Below are 23,722 nucleotides of genomic sequence, written 5' to 3'. Positions count from 1 at the left end.
TGGTTCTATCTTAAGAATTCCAAAGAATTGGCACTTCCTAATTTAAAAGGAAAAAAATCCCAGCTATGTATAGTTGTATTTGTTTAACTGTGAGAGATATAATGTTAAACCTCTGTGACCAGTTACTTTTAGTGAATGATTGCCATTTATTAAGCAGGAATACTTTGACTTTGTTATTGCCCACAATATGGCACCACTGTATTTTAGAGTTAAGTCATAAACATTGTAAAGAAAGGTATCTTGTCTCTATGGTAGAAGTCAAAGGCAAGGTTTCACTGGATTATTTTAAAATTGTTACCAGATTCATCTAGTTGTTGCCTTTCTCATTCACTCGATTATCAGGCTGGAAAGTAGAGACCATGTCCCTAAACTGAATGAAGTATGTGTATCTCCTAGCTGTCTCTTAAGATGTCACTGCCAATATTTATATCCTGTCTGTGCCTGCATGTCGTGGCTTGTTTTGGCCAATACTTCTACCCTTCTCATTGCCATTATGAGCTCTGATAGCCCTAGTGTCAGAGCTCGTAATGGCAGACTATCTTACCCAGCAGAATTTGGCTTTTCAGAACCATTTGTTCTAATGGGTCTTGTCATACTAAAGTATCTTTCAGAACACTTGGATCTTATGCTCATTCCAACAAAGAGATTTTGCAGCTGCTATAATTCCGAACCCCTAACCCTTAACCCCCAACCCTAACCCATAATGCTAACACTTAACTCTACCCCCAGTGCAAACCCTAACCCTTACCCCTAACCCTAGCCCTAAACCTCACCCCAACCCTTAAACCTGAAGCTAGCCCCTAACCACAAACCCAAACCTGAACCTCAACCCTTAACACCAACCCGCACCACTAACCCCAAACCCAATCCCAAGACCAAAACTAGCTCTTAGCCCTAAACCTAACCACAACCCCTAATGCTAAAACCTAATCCCAACCCCTTACTTTAACACCAATCCCAATCCTAAACCCTAACCCTAATACCTGACCCCTAACACCAACCAAAAAACCTACCCCTAACCCCACCCCTAAACCATAAACCTAAACCTAACTCCAACCATAACCCCTACCCCTCACACCAAAACAAGCACTAACCATAACCCCAAACCACTACAACCATAAACCCCAACCCTAACCACAACCTCAGCACTAACCCCAACACTAACACCTAACACTAACCAAACCCCCTAATCCTAAAAATACCCTTAACCACTCACCCCAAACTGAAGCCCAGCCACAAACCCAACCCCTAACCATAACCCTAAACCCAACACCAACCGTAAACCCTAACCCTAAACACTAACCCCGTCAACTCCTAAACCTAATCGCTAAACCCAACCCCAAACCAAACCCCAACCCTAACCCTGGCCCTAACAATAAACCCTAACCCTAACGCCTACCCCATCCACAACTCCAACCCCAACACCTGACCCTAACCACAACTCCAACACAAAACCTAACCCTAACCCCAAACCCAACAACAACCCCAACGCCAACCACAACCCTAACCCCAAACTCTAACCCTGACACAAATTGCAACCTTAACCCAACCCCACACCTAACCAAACAGCAGCCCCAGCCCTAACCCTAACACCCAACCCCAACGCCAACCGCAACCCTAACCCCAAACACTAACGCTCACCCTCACCCCTAACTCTAACAGGACACTAATCCCAAACCTAACCCAACCCCACACCTAACCAAGCAGCAGCCCCAGCCCTAACACCCAAGCCCAAACCCAACACCTAACCCTAACCCATAACCTTAACCCCAATGTCAAACCCAACGCCATCCCCTAACACTAACCCCAAACCCTAAGCCTAATCAAAACCCGAACCCCAACCACTAACCCTAACCCCACCCCTAACCCCAACCCTAAACCCTAACTCTAAACCCTAACTCTAACCCTAAAGCCTAACCGCATCCCCAACTCCAACACCAACCCCTAACCCTAACTATAGCCATAACCGTAACCAAAACGCCAACACCAACCCCAACACAAACGCCTAAACCTAACCCCTAACCATAATCCCTAGAACTAAACATAACCCTACCCTAATCCCTAACCCTAACTTTAACCCTAACACCAACCCCTGACTCTAACCCAAATCCTAACATCAACCCCTAACCCCAACCGTAACCCATAAACCTAATGCCAAACACATCCCCAGCCCTAAACCCTAACCCAAAACCCAAACCCTAATCCTGAACCTAACAATAACCGCTAACCCCTGAACCCAAACCCAAGCACAACCACAACCTCAGCCACTAACCATAACCCTAATGCCTAACACCAACCCCAACATTAAACCCAAACCCTAGCCCTAACATTAACCCCTAACCTCAATCCAAAACAAACACTAACCCAAAACACTCCCGTTACCCCTAACACTAAGTACTAAACCCAACCACAAACCCTAAAACTAACCCTAAACGCGAACCCTAGCCCCAAAGACAACCACTAACCCTAACACCTAACCCTAACACTTACCCCAACTGCAACCCCAAACACAACCCTAGCCCCTACTCCTAACCCCAAATCCACCCCCAACCCTAACCCTCACCCCTAAAACTAACCCCAAACCCATGCCCAAAACCAACCCCTAACCTTAACACTAACCCTAAAAATAAACACAACCCCAACCCTAACCGTAACGCAAAACCCAAACCCCATCCCTAACCCCTAACCCTAATCCTAAACCCTAACCGGAAACACAACCCTAACCCAAACCCTAACGCCTAACCATAACCCTAAAATTTAACCTTCACAAGAACCCAAAACAAAACCAAAACCATAAATCCTAACCCTCAACCTAAACACTAAACCCAACCCCAAACACTATCCCTAATTCCTAAAACTAACCCCAAGCCCTAACCCCTACACAAACCCCAACCAAATCCCCAAACCAACCCTAACCCCTACACCAATACCAACCTAATCCCAAACCAAAACCCTAAACCCAACCCCTACCCCAAACCTAACCCCTAACCCTAAACAAACCCCAAACCCAACCCAACCCCAACCGAAAACCTAAAAACAACCCCAAACCCAAACTCAACCCCAAATCTAACACCTAAAACGAGCCCAAACCCTAACCCCAACCCCAACCATAACCCTTAACCCTAACCCTAACTCTAAGACCTAACCCTAATCCAAACCCCAACACCAACCCCAACATCAACCCTAAGCCCTAACCCTGACCCTAATGACAAACACCCAAACCCAACCCCATCCCCAAAGATAACCCCTAAGCCTAACCTTAAACCATAACACCAACCCAAAACCCTAACCCTGACACTAACGACGAACACAAACCCAAACCCAACCCCATCCCCAACGATAACACCTAACCCTAACCTTAAACCATAACACCAACCCAAAACCCTAATCATAACCATAACAATAACACTAACCCCTCAACACAAAACCAAGCCCAAACCCAAACAAAAACCCAACCCCTAAACATAACCCTAAAATTTAACCCCGAACCGAAGCCAAAACCCAACCAAAACGCTAAATACTAACCCTTACCCTAAACCCTAATCACAACCCCAACTCCAAAACCTAACCCTAATTCCTAAACCTAAACCCAAACCCTAACCCCTAAACCCAAGCCCAACCCCAAACTTAACCCCTAACCCTGAACAAAACCCAAACCCCAACCCAACCCCAACCTGAAACATAACAACCACCCCAAACCATAACCCTAACCCCTAAACATAACCCTAACCCTAAACCATAAACGTAACCCTAAAACTAACCCATAAAACTAACCATAATCCTAAAACTAACCCTTAACCCTCAAACTGACCCCAACTCCAAACCTAACGCCTAAACCTAACCCTGACGCTAAACCTAACCCCTAACCCTGAACAAAACCCAAACCCCAACCCAACCCCAACCTGAAACATAACAACCACACCAAACCATAACCCTAACCCCTAAACATAACCCTAACCCTAAACCATAAACGTAACCCTAAAACTAACCCATAAAACTAACCATATCCCTAAAACTAACCCTTAACCCTCAAACTGACCCCAACTCCAAACCTAACGCCTAACCCTAACCCTGACGCTAAACCTAACACTAAACCTAACCCTAACGCTTACCCCTAACCCTAACACCAACCCATAAAGGTAAGCCTGAACATAACCCTAATCCTAAATCTAACCCTAACCCTGACCCTAACCCTAACCTTAACCACAACCCGAACCCCAAGCCCAACTCTAACCCCAAAACCTAAACTTAACCAATAACACTAACACCTAACCCTAACTCTAACACCAGCACCAACCCCAAGCCAAAACCTAACACCTGACCGTACCACTAAACCTAAGACCAACCCCAGCCCTTAACATTAAAACAATTGTCAAAACCAGCCGCATCCCCTAACACTAACCATAAGGCCTGAAGCTAATCCAAACCCAAAACCCCAACCCCTAATCCAAACCCTAAACCTAATCCCAACCCTAACCCTAATCCCAACCCTAACCCTTAAACTTAACACCAACCCTAACACATAACCCTAACCCTAAACCCTAAACCTAACCCATAAAACTAAACCTAACCCTAACACTAACCCTAATCCCTAACCCTAAATTTAAGTCGAACTCCAACCCGAACACAAACGCTAACCCCTGACCTTAACCCTAACCATAGCCCTAAACCCAAAACCAACCCCAACACATACCCCTAACCCTAACCCCTAAACCTAACCCTTAAACTAACCTTAACCCCTAAACCTAACCCTAACCCCAACCCTAACCCCAACCCCTAACCCCAACCCCAATCCTAACCTGTAACCCTAACTCCTAACCCTAACCGTAACTCTAACTCTAAACCTAATTTCAGGACAATTATTTTATGATAAAGCATCCTCAAATATGTGTCATTTTACAGAAAAATAACAGGACTGATGTGTAGCAATTTGGTGTGGAATTCATTATCTAAACTGTTATGAGAGGTGGCAAATGTCTGATATTATACGTGTTGAAAAGCATGTGTGTTCATGCACGCTTTCCAGCAGGCACCGTTTTTCATTGAAGCTGTAGTACCGCTGGTGCTGGGGAGTGTGGTGGGCCTCCTGCAGAAATAAATAGGTCTCCCCGCGGCCACCGGGGGGAGCCAGGAGGAAGTGAAACACCGGGGGGCAACCAGCGGAGGGGCTGCAAAGCCGGGCAGGGGAGATGAAACGGTGGTACCTCATGTGGCGAACTCAAAAGACAGAAGGTGCTTTGTATTGTTTCCTTTTCAAATTGGCCATGCAATGAGCCAGCAGTCCGGGGTCTAACAGGTCTTGAAAACTTCTGTCTGGGCTACTCTGCTCTTCTGGAGTCCCTTTAAGCTTGATTTCATTTAAACTGGGGAGCTGCAATATGGCTTTAAAACATGAAGTGAATGTTGAGTTTTCTATAAAAAGCCTTTTGTGTCAAAATGCTGCATGTCAGCTGGTCCCTCTCTTAGCTGGCAGGATTTGAGTTGGAATTTGGAGATTGGGAAACCGGGTTTTCCACGTGCCACAGGCCAGCTGCCTCACTGCCTCCTTTCCTTCAGGCACTCAAAACCTCTTCTAGTGACATCAGAGAAAATGAGACCTTGCACTGATTCCCACAATTTAATTCTACTGCTTTGAAATAAAAGGTATTTTTGGACCAAAATATTTTATACCACCCCCTAGAAAAAAAATTAGGTCAGTCTTTAAGTATTGATTTAGTTTCCATATTGAAATGAAGCAGTTGGGCAGCAAGTCTTCTTCCAGGTGGCCTAGCTGAGTGGCTTTTTTCATTAACCATCTTAACTTCTCATGTTCAAAAAAGCAACAAAGCTGTTGAAGGGTCTGGAGCACAAGTCTGATGAGGAACAGCTGAGGGAGCTGGGGTTGTTTAGTCTGGAAAGAGAAGGCTCGGGGCGACCTTATCACTCTCTGCAACTACCTGAAAGGAGGATGGAAGGAGGTGGGGATCAGTCTCTTCTCTCAAGTAAAAAGCGATAGGACAAGAGGAAATGGCCTCAAACTGTGCCAGGGGAGATTTAGATTGGATATTAGGAAAAATTTCTTCACCAAAAGTGGTAGCCAGGCACTGGAACAGGCTGCCCAGGGAAGTGGCTGAGACCCAGTCCCTAGAGGTACTTAAATGACATGTAGATATGGTGCTTAGAGACATGGTTTAGGAGTGGACATGGCAGTGCTGGGTTAATGGTTGGACTTAGTGATTTTAACTTTTTTTTTCCAACCTAAATGATTGTGTGGTTCTATGATTCTATGAACTTACATAGCTTCAACTTGCTTAACCTGCGCAGAAGAAAACACAACAGCACAAAATACCAGGTGCTCCTGTTTCTTACTTTTCTGCCATTTTTTAAGTAGGTCTGAGCGAGGGAGAAAGAAGCCACTTAGCCGTCATGAAACCTTGGGAGTTACCTTGGATGTGAAAATGGGCTGGCAAGGGATTATGGTGCTTCCCTTAAAAGGTGAAGGAGTGGGTTGATTTTGATGAGAACTCAGGGCTTAAGCGCCCTGGGTGCTACAGCCTCAGATGGAGCCAGCCAGAGGGGAGAGTGGAGGGGGGTAGCTCTGCTGCTGACTCATCCCCTCAGGTGCTGTTGCCACATGTAACATCTCCCCATTCCCACCTGTGGTGCACCTAAACTCTTTTTCAGTGCCTCTGGAGGGCCTTGCCTCAGTAGCATGACTGACACACGGGAAGGAAGCCAGCCCCATTCTGGCAGGGCTGTGAGGTGAGGCGAGGCGAGGCGAGGCAGCCGCGGTGGCCCAGAACCTTCTGGGAGAGGCCTGTGAGGAGTAGCTCTCTGCCTGCCCCTGCCCTGCCTGAGGAGGCCATGAGGAGGATGGGGATGAAGGAGAAGGAAAAGGGACAGGTGATTGGTGAGTGGCTATAAAACTGAAGTCTGACAGAAATGTAGCAAACAAATTGTTCCTGGTTAATTCACGCAGCATAATGTTTTTCTTGCCTTTCAAGGCAAAAATAAGTGACGCATTCACAAAATGCTTCTTTAGGAAGAATATGCAAAATGCTGTTTCACTGAATGGGTAGTGATGAAAGGGGAGGAGATGTGTTTATTTTGTTCCAGTTACCCTCACCCATGCAGACGTTTTCCTTTCAGCCTCTTTCTAGTGTTCTTCTGGTTGTCAGGTGCTACTGCTTTGTCCTGTATCTTTGCTCTTGTTCTTTATCTTTTACTCCTGTTTTTTCAATGTTCCTTTCTGAGAGTGTAATTATATAGCCTGTACTTCTTTGTGAGGATGCCAGGTCAGACACTTCCTGCCTTTTAGCACCTACAACAGTTACTTCCTACTCCCATGTTTTTATCTGGGTTTTTAAACCCACATGACTCAATCCATTTTACATCAGAGCCCACACACAGCAGAGCTGGCACGAGGATGAAAAAGAGGAAGTGAGCACCAGGAGAAGGTGTTCCCTCAAAAACGATACTGCTGTTTTGCTTCTCTGAAAATGACATTCACTGAAACCTTACATCTCACTTGAGCCATTGGCTTGAGTTGGAATGTTGACATGTGCCTGTGACTGCAAGAGAGGTCACTGTGGCTTCTTTGTTTCTACAAAGAATCTTAACTGTTTCTTCTCTTTTTTTTCAAAATGAAGACTAGTAATTGCAGCCATCACTTTCTGTGTATAAGGCTTATTATTTCAGCTTCTGCCATCATTTTGTTGTAGCCCGAAATGACCAGACTTTAAATGACTTATCCTACTCTGAAATTAAAAGAATTAAAAAAAAAAACTTACCCTAATATTTTATACTTATATGAACACACATATGCATATAATATTTAAACATAATAATTTGAAATTAATAGCTTTTTTAACTAATAGTTTTGAACATTATAGTTTTTTATGTGTTTTTTTTTTTTCCTGTTAGGATATTTCTACAACACCAACCTGATTCTTATCCAAAGGGTTTTACTTTCCCTCATTTTAAAACTTTCTACAATTGTATTCCCAGTTCTGCAAGGCAGCTATATGGAAATCATGTCCTGAAATTACCTTCTTAATTATTATGAAGAATTTTAGTTTTGTGACTGAGATCAGTCACAGGGTTTCTGTGAAGAATATTTTGGGTGAAAGTTGATGTTTCCTTATTTTAAGTTTTTGTGCCAATGCGCTTTCATGCAGTTGTAGAAACTAAGAGATTGGGTTTTAGTACAGAAGCTAAGTAGAAACAAAGTTTTTCCAGAAAGATCAAAATATAGCATTCTGATATTTTTAGAAGAGATGCTCTCTTTTGGATATATTTTTTTTTTTTTTTTAACTTTGGAACACATTTCAAAAAGGCTTTGAAAATATTGAAAGATCAAAATCAAATTGAAGCACAGATTTTGTCAAGATCATAGAATCACAGAATGGTTTGGGTTGGAAGGGACCTTAAAGAACATCCAGTTCCAACCCCTCTGCCATGGGCAGGGATACCTTCCACTGGACCAGGTTGCTCAAAGCCCTCATCCAACCTGGCCTTGAACACTGCCAGTGATAGAGCATCAACAGCTTCTCCGGGCAACCTATTCCAGTGTCTCACCACCCTCATAGTGAAGAACTTCTTCCTAACGTCTAATCTAAACCTACCCTCTTTCTTCTTAAAGCCATTTCCCCTTATCCTGTCACTCCATGTTCTTGTAAAAAGTCCCTCTCCACGTTTCTTGTTGGCCCTTTTAGGTACTGGAAGGCTGTTATGAGGTCTCCACGTAGCCTTCTCTTTTCCAGGCTGAACCACCACAACTGTCTCAGCCTGTCTTTATAGGAGAGGTGCTCCAGCCCTCTGAGCATCCTTGTGGCCCTCCTCTGGACTTGCTCCAACAGCTCCATGTCCTTCTTTTGCTGAGGACTGTACACAGTACTCCAAGTGAGCTCTCACAAGAGCAGAGTAAAGGGGCAGGATCACCTCCTTTGACCTGCTGGTCATGCTCCTTTTGATGCAGCCCAGGATATAGTTGGTTTCTGGGCTGCAAGCACACTCTGAGGCTGGCTCATGTTCCATTTCTCATTGACCAACACCCCCAAGTCCTTCTCTTCAGGGCTGCTCTGAATCTCTTCTCTGCCCAACCTGTAGCTGTGCCTGGGATTGCCCCGATGTGGGTGTAGGACCTTGCACTTGGCATGGTTAAACTTCATGAGGTTGGTATTGGCCCACCTCACAAGTGTGTCTAGGTCCCTCTGGATGGCATCCCTTTCCTCCAGCATGTTGACTGCACCACACAGCTTGGTGTCTTTGGCAAACTTGATGAATGAAAAATCACAGAATCCCACCTTTCTCTTAAATGGAAAACCTGGTTTCTGCCTGTGTTCACCCTATCCACTTTGTGCAGATGGGATTAGAAAAGGGAGCCTTTGAAAGTGTACCAAGCTATGGGTTTCTGCCCCTATTCCTTGTAGAATTATGGAATTATACAAGCTTCCTCTTTCAAAATGCCCCATTTGGCTTTATATCATAGAGCCTTTTCATTTTCCCAACTGTAGTTCCTCATATTTCTGTGGCTAAAATATAAGTTTGTTCAGTTCTGGTCTGGATAATGTGCATGACTGAAACCCCTTTGGTCTTCTGCAAAAATTTCTCTCAAGAGCCCAGAGCAAGCAGAAGGAATGCTGTGTTTCTGTGCAGACCAACAAAAAGCATGAAACATACTAATCACTGGGTTTGTGGTACCTTTACAAACATAATCTGCTCCTACAGCCCCAGGTATCACAACTCCTATTCACCTTGTGAATCTCTAGAACTTGTGGAACCAGAAACACTTTGGACTCTAAGCACGTAAATTACTTAATTCTATCATAGCTGTGTAAAACTTACTCATTAAAACTTCTAAAGTTTACCAGTGCTGTCAGGCATTCACTGAATACTTTGTGTCAATTGAAAATCTAGCATAGAAATGAGCAATTACCTGCTTTATGAAAATGAAATATTCAGAATGTAGAAAATGTATGGTCTGACTGATGGATCAATACAACTGATTGAGGTAGAGGTAAAAGGAAAGTCAATGTCCCTTGCATTGTAAAATCTGGAGCGTTACATAAGAAAGTGTAACTACATTGAAGCAGTGCAAGCCAATGCTGCAAAAATAAGTCTATATGGCACATTTACTAATGGTAGCTTCAGGTTTTGGGGTGTTACAGAAAGATGCAAGTTTTGAGGTAAGTTCTGTAGCTTCTCTGAATTTTGGTCTCCTTTTTCCAACTTTTATTTCCAAGTTCGGGGTCAGCTTGACTATCAATAAAAATATCTTGTTTTAATAGATATCCTAGATAACTTGGTGGTTTGGCTTTGCATAAATCCTCTGTAGTTCTGATAATATTCCCCCTTTCCCTTTCCTTCTCCTGTTTCTTAGCTGTGTCCAGGCTATGGATTCTGCCGTTGTCAGTAGTTGGTACTAGTTTGAGGATAACTTGAAATACATCTCTATGTTGGAGCATGAAACAGACAACTTAGAAAGAAAAAAGGCTCAAGCACAATGCTGTGCAGACTGGCAAGCCGAGGTCTGGGAACAATGAAACAGCATTCAAACAGCTTTTGTTCTAGAGGGATTCAGGATACTGGAGCAAGTCTGAAGAAACTGTAGAACCTGTACTAAAGAATGCAAAATATACATGAATAAATCACACATTAAAGGGCAGACTCAACATAACTTGTCTGAAAGGAAATGCTGACCTGCCTATCTAGAAGCTTCTTTGAAGGATTCTGTGAACATGCAGATGGTAGAGAACCAATTGATTTGATCCACTTGGATTTCCAAAGGACTTGACACAGTCCCTTACCAAAGGCTTGTAAAAAATAAGCTCCCATGTGAAGATGCTTTTATGTTGCTCTCAATTGGTTAAAAGATAAGAAATAGAAGAGAGAGGTTGTGCAGTTGAGAAAATGGTAGGGAAATGGAGGCAAATAGAGAAAGGACAAAGTTTGCTGATGAGATTAAAACCGTCAGGGTAATGGTGTTAAACAGTTCAGCCAAACTAGAGCTACCTGCAAAAAGCTGTAGAAGGACCTTATGAAATTGAGTACACAGTTGCCAAAATAACATATAATAATGTCTGCAAGTATGAAGTGTTGCACATGGGGGGGGAGGGGAAGAAAGCTAAAGCTATGTATAGTGATGGATTATGAATGACCTGTTGCCTTGCAGGAGGGAAATTCTGGAATTAGATAGTTTGTAAAAACATCAGTTCAGTTTAGTACAGGAACAGTCAAACTAGGAAAGAGAGCAGGAGGCATTCTTAGGAAAAGAAACAGGACAAAAAAGCAAATTAAAAGTAAATATGGCAACCTGCATTTTGGGAGTCTTGTGTACTTCATGTCCCTGTTCTAAATCCAGGATGATCAAGGGTATGGAACTGTTCCTATATTAGGAGTAAAAAGATTAGGACTCTTCATCTAGAAAAAGGGAATGGCTGACAGTTCAACAGTCTTTAAAATCATAAATGACATAGATGGGGTGAATATTGTGACCTTCATTTGTGTTTACAGTTTCACAGTATCAGAAGGGAACATGAAGTGAAATTTTTAAGTGGCAGGTTCAAAATAAACCATAATTATCTATTTTTCCATAGAACAAAGCTAAATTGTTCTATGGAAACTCATCAGCACAAGATCTTAGGGATGCCAAATTTTGCATGGGTTCAAGGAACAATAAATTCAAGGAACAAAAATTCCATTAACTGTTAAGCCTAAATAATTCATCTTTTGGGAAACTGCTGTGGTACAAAGCCCTTGAAGCTAGAAGAGCACATCAGGTGTGCTCCTATGTGCTTATTCTGTTCTTGTAAATCTTCTGTAGGCGTCATTATTGTCGACTGTCAGAGGCAGGATCCTGAATTATCCGGTATGGTTGGTCCTATGCTGTGTTTGTAATCTAAATAAGAATAATTATCCTAATTCATCAGGAATTGATCGGATTGCTCTCATGAGCACTGAGTAGTAGTTCACTGATGATGAATTATGCCTCTCTCTGATGCTTCTTTGCTGCCTTTCTGCCTCCTGGTTTTTGCTCCATCTTTCTTCTCTCCTAAATAGCCACTACAACATCACTGTTCACATGGACTTTTAGTTTAGGTAGCGTCATTTCTTTGGAGTCCAAATTTTTGTAAAATTCCATTAAATAGTGGTTTTATACATGGCTGAAGAGTGTCAGGAACAGGTATCTGTTTATGTAACCAGTCTCTGGCACTGTAGGAGAGAGAATAATTCGCGTACATCATGGAAAGCAGAACCTGGCACTTGTGACAGTAGCGTTGAGATGAAACAGCTTCCTACAACTACTCTCAAGCAGATCGGAAGGGGAAAACATTTACAAAAACAATAGTAAAAGAAGAAAACAACTATAAATGCAATAAAGATGAAAGTAAGCATACTGTGAATGTCATACAGTGGGTATACTGGGAGCATCTTGTAAAAATACTGTGCAGTTTCACTGGCAGCAGTGATGGTAGTAGTGGAGTAGACTGGTCCTTGATGTTTATGCTTTCCGCTTCAGGTGCGGGTCACCTGCTTGCCAGGTACCTGTTCAGTGAAATCAGAGATACAGCTGGCCCCAAGACAGCCTCCTGAGGTCTGAATAGCTGCAGAGTTGTAGCTACATGGGCTTCAGCATGGACTAGGCACTGGTTAGCAGGGGGAGGACCCAGAGGGCCGTTGTGAAACATCTGGCAATCCCAGCCAGCTCCAAATAGAACGGTTGTGTGGGCCCCTCCTGTGTTCGTTGCCAGTGCTGACGGCACAAGTTGTGCATGTAGTGGTGGAAGGCAGAAGGCCTGGGGAAAACCTGTCTTGCAGCTGGAGAGCTTGGTAGTGATGGGAGGGATAAACTGTGAGGTGTTTGATGTGTCAGACAACTTGGATGCAAGAAGGAGGAAGTGACTCAGGGACTGAAAATGATGAGTTTCTTAATGCTTGCTAAGACAGAGGGGTAAGAAGAACGTGTTGTCCTCGGTATAAATTATAGCACAAGCATTTAACTGTCTCTGGCTGCTAGGCACAGCGTATGATGTGGGGCCATCTGAGGGACGAGCCATGGACCAGGACTGACCCCTCTAGACGACCTGGCCCTGCGGATCGGTGCGCGCGAAGGTCTAGCTCCCGCCAGCCTCGTCCCCGGCTGGGGCGCTGCCGGTGGTTCCCAAGGGCGAGGCGGAGGGGGGAGGCGGGGGGCGGTGGCCGGAGGTGTGCCTGCCCGCCGGGAGGGGCGAGGAGGGGCACCCGCAGCCCCTCGCCGCTTTCCCCGTTGGCGTCCGCCGTGCGCACCGCCCTCCCCCGCTGATGCAATCGGAGCCCGCAAGCGGCTGCAGTGGCCACGGCGGCAGCGGGAGCAGCAGCAGCAGCGGGAGCAGCAGCAGCCGCCGCAGCCGCCGCCGCCTCGGTGGAGCCCGCAGGCGGATCGGCCGGCCCTGAGCCCGCGCAGTGTGCAGCAGCCGTCGCTGCAGCGGAGGCTCAGCGATCACTGGGGCTTCATCAGGAGCGCTGCACGAAACGAGCGGCGGTCCGCTGAGTGTCCGCTTAGCCGCGCCAGGGAGGTACCGTCCGTTTGCCATCATGATCAAGGTAAGCGAAGCGGGTTTCCTGCCAAAATCTTCTCGTCCATCCTTCGGGGGATGCGAAGTAGCAGAGGGGCTTCTCCTTCGCACACAAGGAAAGCTGTAGTATACTGTTTGTATTTACAGATTTGAATGCTCTAGTTTGCTGTTTACGCTTTGCGAAGGAGATTTCTACGCCCGAGAGATTTATTGCTTGAGATTTAGAAGCAGGATGTGTGTGATTCTTCTACCTCTTTCCATGTTCTTTCATTGCAGATAGCATGTGTGAAAAAAAAATAGTGAGTCGGAAGGGAGAAGGGGGGGAAGGGAAGGTGTATAATTTCCTCGGGAAGGGGGGGGGGGGAGGATATTTCTTACTGTTTATTTGTTAACATGGGACTCTTAATGTTCAGAAAGAAAAAAGTTGCAAAGGATATGGTCTGCTGGCAGGCATTATGGGTTTTTATGCATGTGAGTTTATTGTAGGCCTAATGTCTGCCATTGTAATAAAATAGTCTGGGTAAAATCCAGTGACATGTATTTAGAGGTTTTGAGTAATTTGAGAAATAACTTTAAATGGTGAAAGACAAGTTGTCTGTGGTAAACACTAACATGAGAGATGAGATCTGTGGGAACTAACCTTTCGTAGATGTCATGTTTATGTTCTTCTGCTTACTGAGGCTGATCTGGGGATTAAAAAGAAGTCTTCCTTGTCAAGACAGAGAGCATGGAGATAGCACAGGTGGTTTTCAATTAGATTGAAGGAACATCACAGCAATCTTGTACCCTGTGGAACAGCTGCACTAAGAATAATTCATGGGTTTTGAAGAATGTCTGTGCTGGGCTGACTGTGAACTTCACAGCTGCAGCCTGATGCTAAAGTTAGCAGCTGAGATAAAACAAGACTGAGTTGTTTGCTCTCCTTGGGTAACTGTAACAGGTGGAATACGGGCACAGCAGGTATGTGACTAGCTTCTTCCCACCACTGATAACAAGTGTTACTCTTATTCCGTCCTAGGTCTTATCAACGTTCTCCCCTGGGTGGGTCTAGCAGTGGTGCAGGTGCTGTTGATGATGGTAGAGCTAGAAGGGGGGAGTGCTCCGGAGGAGGCTCTCATTAGTTCCATTTTCATTTTCTTCAACTGAGGAGTCTCAGACCAGAATAGCAGAAAATGGATCTGAAACTGCTCAGGGGAAATACCTAGCAGCTACCCCAGCCAGAATGCTCAGGGACAGAATTCAGGTGAGCCAAGGAGTGAGACACACTGTCATGTCTTATACCATTTTTGCTGTACTGTTGTCTCTCTAGGCAAATGGGCATGAACCTGGTCTCCAGGGTGTTACCCAGCAGCTGGCAGTAATGCTCTGGCATGTCCATGCAGAAAAACAAGTGGCAGGCAAGCCACAGACCTACCTGCCTGTCTGCTCAAAGCAGGGCTGACATCTCCCAGGTAACAAGTGGTAGGACAAGGTAACAGCCTCAAGCTGCGGCAGAGTAGGTTTAGACTGGATAGTAGGAAAAAGTTCTTCACCGAAAGGGTAGTTAGGCATTGGACAGGCTGCCCAGGGCAGTGGTGGAATCACCATCCCTGGAAGCATTCAAAAAACGTGTAGATGCCCCTGGTGACATGGTTTAGTGGTGGACTTGGCAGTCGTGGAGTAATGATTGGATTTGATGATCTTAAAGGTCTTTTCCAACCGAGTTGATTTTATGATTCTCATTGGGTTCTTCTCTTCACAAAACCTAACTGCTTTATACTTCTACAGTAGAGAAGACAGGATGAAGCAATAGCTACAGCAGTAAAAGTACACTCTTGTCACTTGCAAGTGGTGTAGCCTTGGGCATCTTGGTTCTGTCTGAGCCTTTTATCCTTTTTTTACACCATTTGTTCAGACTGCAAGCTCTTCAGGGTTATGGCTGTCACTGTGTATTTGTAGAGCATGCATCAAAGGTGCAGAAAATTGCCATTTAATTATCACTATACTCATGCAAAACCCAATAAATTTCTAAAGGTATCAGTAAGCAACAGCACTATTACAGCTTGTTATCCCTTCATTTCCCCCTTCATTTCCTGCTTTTAGTCACGACACTCCTTTTCTCCTTGAAGCATTTCCAGCCCAACCTCAACCTTGTCTTTCTTGCCTGTTTAAATGAATGTTACATATAAGAAATGAATTATGCCTCTGGTTTCTGCAGTCCTGCCTTGTTCATCTATTGCACCAGTTGTTAATGACAGGCCTAGCACTGTGTGATGCCCTGGATATTTTGATTTTTTTTCCCATGGAAATTGAGTATTAAAATCTGCTGCAAAGTCATAGGTAAAAAGGAAGACTGAAAGATCATTAGGTAGCTTTAACACGGTCTGTAGGCTGTATCCTTGTTTCAGTTTGATAGATGAAAATAATTCAAATGGAATTCACTAGTGATTAATGTATCCCTGGGAGAGCAATGTTAGGAAAGGAGCTCATTATTCATGTAAGCACTCAGTTACTCTGAATTTGTTCAGCCATTTTAAAACAATTTATTTGGTGCGGCTATGCAAACAAATCAAAACAGACATTACTTTCATTGCTTCCTTATGTTACGCTTTTTCCTTAAATGAATAATCTCAGCTGAATGTACAGCAAACGGCAGATTATCAGTAGGTTTGGAAGCAGGACCTTTACTGTTAGACTAAAAAAGTTAAAGGCTCACTGTTAGAATGAAGGACCTAAGGGGTAAGTTCTGTTTGGAAAACTTGCACATGTGAGGACTGATATCTTCATGTCACTACAGTGACATACGGTGTACTTCACAGTCCTAGATCAGCTCATCAGAGACTTCCATGAGCTCAAGCTGCTCAGTACTGTTTGTGGCTTTTGATAGTAAATTGTGGCTATCCACCTGCCATGATGGCTGTAATGCAAAGATTTAGTGAACAGCCTCCAACTTGAACGTCTGAATTTCAGTGATACTTGGGCATAAATCAAAGTAGCATGTAACCCTAATTTCTTATTCATAGTCACTCACATACTTGCAGGTTTATACCTCCAGTTCTTACATAGGGTGAAGTGAATGGGTTGTCCCATTTATCTTTGAAAGAATTTCATTACTTTATGATTTTAAAAATTAAAGAAGAGATAATATTACCTCATGAAGTAGAGCATTTGCTGTAGAAGGGCAATTTAGGATCTATGACAAAATGCTGTTGCAGATGAAAATCCAGTGTTATGCTTATGGAAAGACCTAATATTGCCCTTTGGTGTGTGTATCAAATGATTCACAAGGTTAATGTGAACAAAATAGTTGAAACTATATTTAAAATTATCAAGAAGTTTTATGTGTTTGTCTTTTGTGCATATTGGCCCATAGTTTATTATTGTTTTTACAAACTAATGTCATAATACTCTTCAACAGAGTTACTCATTTATTTTCTTCTCTTGAGGTCTGCAGTTTGCTCCAAGTTTTATTTTGGAGTATATCTAATGCATTAATGAAGTGAAACATATGACTTCTCAGTAGGTACACAGCTATTGCTAATTCAGTTTGCTTATAAGAGCATTTCACCTAATACTTGATAAAAGCAGTCTTAGTAAGCACAGAAAACATTGGTTTCTCGTGGTATATGAATTGGGTTTAATTCCACAAGGTTCTGATTGTATGAATTTCCCCCAGCATTCAGAGAGATTGGTGCTGCACAAATCATGTCCACTTGCTAAATTATATTTGGACTGTTGTCTGAGGAGTCATCACTTCTGTAATAAATGCTTGAGATTGCATTGTCCTTACTGAGAATGACCTTTTTTAAACTTAATGCTGGGAGGCTCAGGGAACTGGGTTTGTTCAGTCTGGAGGAGGCTTTTGGGGTGACGCAACAGCAGCCTTCCTAAAGGAATCTGAGGAAAATCAAGGAGATGGGACTGGGCTCAGTGATCATGTACAGTAGGAAGACAGGAGGCAGTGCCATAAATTGAAGCCAGAGAGGTTCAGACTGGATATAGGAAAAATTCTCCCCACAAGGACAGTCAGGGAAATGGAATGTGTTGCCAAGAGAGGCTGTGCAATCTCCATCGTGGGAGCTCTCAAAACCCAACTGGATAAAGCCTTGAAAAACCTGGTCTGAGCTGAGCTGACCCTGCTTTGAGCAGGAGGTTGAACCTCCTGAGGCTTTGACATAGGATTAGTACATGTTGTCCCAGGGCTATGCTTGCTAGGCTTTTTACAGTATGAAGAGTTCCGTGCAAAGATGCTCTTTAAAGTTACAAGTACAAGCAGATTTCTTTGCAGAAGGTAATTTCCTTAACAGGTCAGTATAGTAGTAATATTTTTTTTTCTTCTCTAGTGTCTTGAGGAGCTCTTAAGTGCTGAACAGAAGAGGTTGAACAGCAGTGGTGCAAGTTTCTTCACAAGAATGCTACTTTACTTGGACATTTTTGAGTTTGTGTTTTTTGGGGGGGGGGGGGGGGGGGGGCGTTGGGGAAGGAGGGGTTGTTGCCTTGGTTCTTTACTTACTTCGTTAGGATCCATGGTAAGGTTTATCAGAATTCCATCAGAGTGCCTACCACTGAGTCAGGAGAGAGGACTGTACCTCCTTCCTACTCTCTCAACACCTTCCCTTTAAGTATTGTACTTTCTTTCACCATCAGCATCAGAGACCTAAGCTAGTACTACTTCTCATCATCAGAGTACATCCTGGCTTTGCTGGACTTCTTTTTTTCTTTCTTTTCTTAGCATGTATTTGAAGAATAATTCTTTAAACGAGAATTATTGTATCAGTAGACACTGGCCATGGGAAGGGAAGAGGTATGTCAAAACTCCTAGTTACATTAGTTACAAGGGGAAGGTTATGGGGATATGTCAGGGATTCAAACACTTTTTTTCTGAAGGTTGTGTCTTTTATAATATTGCTGTCTTTTTTAAAAAGAGCAGCTTCTTGTTTTGAAATGAATTCATAAGGTGGTCTTTTTACTTCTTTTCAGTGCAACTGGCTGCAAGTGAATTTCAATGCACTGTTAAGAGTTCTTACAACTTTTGAAAAGGTTCTGTCTGTAATATTTGATGCTGAATTGTCTAAATTGTGTAATTTTCCCTTAGATATGTGAAAAATAAAACACTGGCAAAACTGTATGAAGCACTGTGGAAAAAGGATATCATTTTGATTTTCTGGAATGTGAACTTTAAATGACTGCATCTTAAATATAATATATAAATACACCATACAGAAGTGCACATCCTACTCTTACAACAAAATTATTAATTCACAAGGTTTTATACAGCTGCATATTGTCATGCAATTAATTGAAGAATCACGTAAAGTCCTCTTAAAATCAGCAGTAGTAATATAATTTCTGTTGATGCATGGAATTTCTTACCCTCTAGTAAAAAATAAAGGAAATTCTTAATCAAAACAACAAGGGGAGGAGAACTTGATAGCAAGTTTTAACACTTGCAGTATCTTCAACATATGCAGAGGTTAAGGTTTTGATCCTGGATGAATAAAAGCATAAGTTACTTTTTTAGTAGGGTCTATAGTTTTAAAACATTCAGAAGTACCACGCTAATGTTAAAGAATAAGCCATCAAGATTTATTAAAATCATCAAAGTATCAAGGCCACAGTCAGTGCTACTGTTAAGGGTCAAACCCCTGTGAATCCTGCCCTGTGCTGTGACAGTGCCTACTTACAGACTCAAAACCCCACTTCCTTATTGCTAGAACCTATTGCCTGAAGTATACTGGGTGAAACCTATAAGAAAAGTAGTTGTATACTAGTATGAAAGTGTCATGTGAGCCAAGTTTATTCCTTGCACAACACAAAATAGCAGCTGTAGCTTAGGGTATTATAGCATATGGTTACTACACAGGCACAATTTTTACCACATCTGTACAGCTGCATATATACATTTATGCGCACAGAAAACAAAAATCGTATTGTATCCGTGTTCTCATATATTTTGGGCATTTATCCATCATCAGTACATCATTTGTTTTGTAAGTAAGAATGGTGGTTAGATATGCTGTATCCTATTTATATGTGCATGGGAACTAAATTGCAAATTCTGCCCTAAACTTGAGTTTAAACTTAAACTCTCTTTAGAAAAAGAAGTGCAGTTTGGGAGATGAATGAAACAGTTTCCCATGCCTGAAAGTGGTTTGTTTCTTTAACCATAAAGGGAGTCCATTGGATCATTAGACTGTATTTGGTTCAGTTCAATTTTTCTTCTTTCTTTATCCTTCTGACCTAGTTGTGCCTTTGTCTAAATCTGATCCTGTGCTGTAACCCGGTCCATGGCCCAGGTTTCAGTTCTGTAGTCTTTCTTTCTCTTTTTTTTTTTTTTCATATTGACAAATGTCTCTGCCATTAGAATAGCTTCATCTTGAAATATTATCCTTTCTTTACCTTTTTAGAGATGATTTTTGGCATTTACAGGTTGATTCTCTTGATGCGTGGAGGCAGAAGTTCAATAACATTCCTTTCTGGTTCTCCACAGAGCTGAAAATGCTCATTCACATTTTTTTTTCCTTTTGAATCATCTTTTATGTGTTTTTTGTTGTAGCCAACAACATTTTAATCATGTCAATCGGGCAAAATATTTATTGTGACATACATATGAAATTAATGTTCTGTCCTGCCACTTTCAGGTGAACTGGATTGCAACAGTGGAAAAATTGTATCCAATTCTAAACTGTTTTAAGATGTTTAAGTTTAGCTTCATAATTTCAGAAGTGAGAGATATATTCTAGTCAAGAGCATTGATATTCACGTGGGTTGAAGCTGGGCAAAACCCTTGATTCCTGGGGATATTACAAGTAGCTAATTTGTTAATTTGGATTTATTGAGCTGATCGGGGCTGGTTGATCGTTGATACAGATTTTGAGCTGTAAGAGGACAAGCCTACATTACTTACTATAGGCCTGTTTATTGTCTTCATTACTAGTGCTATTTCTTAGTATTTCAAAGCTATCATTTTGCTAATAGAGACTGTATCACTCTTATGATGGTCTTTTACTATGCTATCATTCTAGCAAAGGGCCTCTGTTTGCTTTGTGTGCTTAATGCTGACACCTCTACAAATACCTCATCTGTGAGCATACTTTTCCAAGGCCACTTTTAATGTGCTGAGTGCTATTTTGCTCTTAAATTCCCTGGGCAGAAATCCAGTTTGCTCTGGGCGCTGTCAACAAATGATTGGGGATTTCAGATGAAGGGCTTGCTCACAGGGTGTTTAGAAAAGACACATAGGGTAACTTTAATGCAACTCCAAAATTTTGAGTGTTACAATGTGTGATTTTTCCCTGTCATCGAGCTGTTACACAGTTGAATATATACCAAGTAGGTGGAGTATCTGCTTTGTCACTAGTTTAAAATGTTTTACCACTTTTAAGCAAACATTGTCAAGAAAAGAAGCTTCTTGTGGGTGCTATCTTGGAGGTTTTTACGTCCAAGGGAGTAATGTGTGACTCTGTATAGTGACACTGTAGTTGTGCTCTGCTTTTCTTGGCTTGTTAGTAAGCTTCCATGGGATTATTTACATTTGCCTGGTGTGGTGGATTATGTTTACTACTTTTCACTGCACCCAGTGAAGCTCATAAAGACTACAAAGCAAGAGAAGTTCCTAGCATATTCTGAGATGGACATCCATCATGCAAATATGTTTCCTCTCTCCAGTTTGTTAATTTGAACAAAACCACAGACATCATTGTAGGTTCTGTCTTCAAACAGGTTCCAAGGATTTTCTCTGTGGGTTTGCTTGTTCCTAGTGCCTTTTACTTCAAGGGGAAAGCTCCAACTTCCTCTCTTTGTTGAAATGTGTCCAGTTAAATCAAATTAAGGCAGTGTTTGAACATACAGCATAGGACACGTCACAAGGTTGTAACCCCGGCTTTGGTAAAATCCAGGGAGAAATCTCCCATTACTTCAAACTAATCATGTTTTAAAACCCACTGGAGCTAGTATAGGCAGGTCTTCTGCAGCCATCACCCGTGTGCTGTTATGCAAGAAGCTCCCATAAGGCATAGCTGTGAGTAGAGTGCACAGCCGAAACCACATCAATCATTTACACTTATTCTTCCTTGAGAAGACCTGTAATGGATATGATGGGCATGTCTCTATAAGGAAGAGGAACTATAGATTTACTAACTCAAGAGTCACGCACACTCTATTCTGGCACCTGTCGACCTCCAGGCAATTCTGTGAAGCAACTGCCAGCCGGTGTTTTATGTATACCAACCAGAGGTATGCCAGTGGGAAAATCTATGTCTACATTTCCTGTCTGTAGAGGAAATGGATATTTGTACCTTCCTTCACTTAGGTGTTGTGACTGTAGAGCCAGTATTTTAAGGTTTCCAGGTATTACAATTAGAAGATTCATTTAAAGCTTATAAATAATGAAGGTCTCCATTCTTCATCTGGAACAAACAGTAAGATAAATGCAAGCATCATGCAGATCAGCTCTCCATTAGAATTAAGGAGAAAGTACAGTTTTTGCTACACATCTAGATGGCTTGCATCACCCATTTAGAGAGAGCTACTAGATCACTCAGTCCACTGTAAGCCAGGAAACTTTGTGTCTGGGTCCTTGTGCATACAGTTCTGCCTGTGAGCAAAAAAAAATGTGACTATGCTCAACATGGTAGAGAAGCATGTTTATAAGGAGTACTCCTATCTAGCCAGGCAGAGTGCACCAGAAGAACTGAACCCCTTGAGATCCCCAGGTTAGATAGCTGCTGCCATGCTTTATCAGCTTCATCTGTTGGACATTAAACAGCTAAACAAACCTTTTGGGAAGCAGGGAACTGCAGTAACAGCCTAACACAAAACAGAAAGTCATACCCCTTGTGCTTTTGTACCAGTGGCATTTGATACCCAGTGGAGAATTAAATAAGCCATGCAAAGTTATCAAGGGTAGATGTGATATGAAGCCAGCATATGTCTGCCCTTTACAGACCAGCAACCACAGTTGCATAATGTTTCATTGTACTCGGTGTTATTTGAGAGCCAGTTGTATAAGTTACTGATTTATTATTTATAGTGGGACTGTATACAGGACTTGTGGTGAAAAAAGTAACTCCTTTATCCCCCAAAAGCTGCTTTTTTTTTTTTTTTTTTTCCCTTCCACCACAGCTTTTGTTTTCAGTGTGTGATTCATCATTGCTCAGCATCTTATGTAAACCTTTATTCCAGTGCAAAATGGACTTAAATGGGACACGGTCTGAGCGCTCTGAGAATAGCTACAAATGACCCCTTATACAGGCCAGTGATTCAGACCTAACCCTGTGTTTCTTCTGGTTCCACTGTAGTTATGAGGAAGGTTGTAAACAGGAGTATGTCTCTAAATAAAGGTTCTTGTCTGCTAGCTCTTTTCTTTAAGCATGTCAGTTCTCATTTTGGAATCCACCACTGTCTCTGCTGTAGTTTGTTTTTTTTCCTTTTAGTTTCTCCTAGGAGTCTACAATGTCTTATTTGCAAACTGCAGAAGCTTTGGTCTCCTGCACTAAACTGTATGCTTCCCCTTCTAAGCCCTCAGCAACTTTTCAGACAATGATTTTTTGTTTCTGCTGTGTACTGATTCATGTTATTTACAGTATCATTTGGTAACTGCATCAAGACAGTTGCCTTGATCTTCAGCTGCAGGATTTGTATGTAGTTTCTACCATCAGGGAATTTTATAAATAAATTGTAAGTTATATTTTATTCATCTTTAAATCAGATCTGTACTTTATCTGTACAGTTGTCTCAGAATAAAAAAAAATATATAGCCAGGACAACTGAATCGCTGAGCAAATTAGCAAAATATCTTTTATAGTGCTTAGGCTCATCTTTGCTGGTATAACAGTGCAGTTGACCAAAGTTACGGGATACGTGTTTAACTTTACTATGAAATCTTAAAATGCTAATTTAATACCCAGCGTTATAGAATACATGAGCAAAGAGAAATGTTAGAGAAAATGTAATGAACACAGGTTTCCTTGTGGTTAACAGCAAAGCCCTTTTACAGTGTAGGGGAAAGTATGTATTAGTATTTATTCCCTTTCTTGTTGCCAGTTTGGTGTAAAAAAAAAAAAAAAAAAAAAAAAATCTCATATCAAGAGCTAGGCCTAAACAATAAAACCAGGCAACTTTCAGGATTTTCATTTATCTTGTTTGAGTAATAACTATATCCCATAGCCATGAGACACTATCTAGTTAGAAAACAGGCAGATGAATTT

At 42.3% G+C, this 23,722-nt stretch overlaps 1 protein-coding gene across 1 annotated transcript in view; it reads left to right on the top strand.

The window, feature by feature from the left end:
• The first annotated feature begins 13,437 nt into the window (after positions 1 to 13,437).
• BCAT1 (branched chain amino acid transaminase 1) overlaps positions 13,438 to 23,722 on the top strand; it is a 58,014-nt gene continuing 47,729 nt past the window's right edge. The window contains exon 1 of the mRNA XM_057405241.1: positions 13,438 to 13,563. Coding sequence (XP_057261224.1) covers positions 13,555 to 13,563 — 9 coding nt within the window. The 5' untranslated portion in view covers positions 13,438 to 13,554. The remainder of the gene's footprint in view (positions 13,564 to 23,722) is intronic.

The sequence above is a fragment of the Pezoporus wallicus genome, unplaced genomic scaffold, assembly GCF_028554395.1.
Source record: "Pezoporus wallicus isolate ANWC-B61680 ecotype Strahan unplaced genomic scaffold, APGP_CSIRO_Pwel_v1 contig_6789, whole genome shotgun sequence".
Lineage (NCBI taxonomy): Eukaryota > Metazoa > Chordata > Aves > Psittaciformes > Psittacidae > Pezoporus > Pezoporus wallicus.
This window is presented reverse-complemented; position numbering and strand designations above follow the sequence as displayed.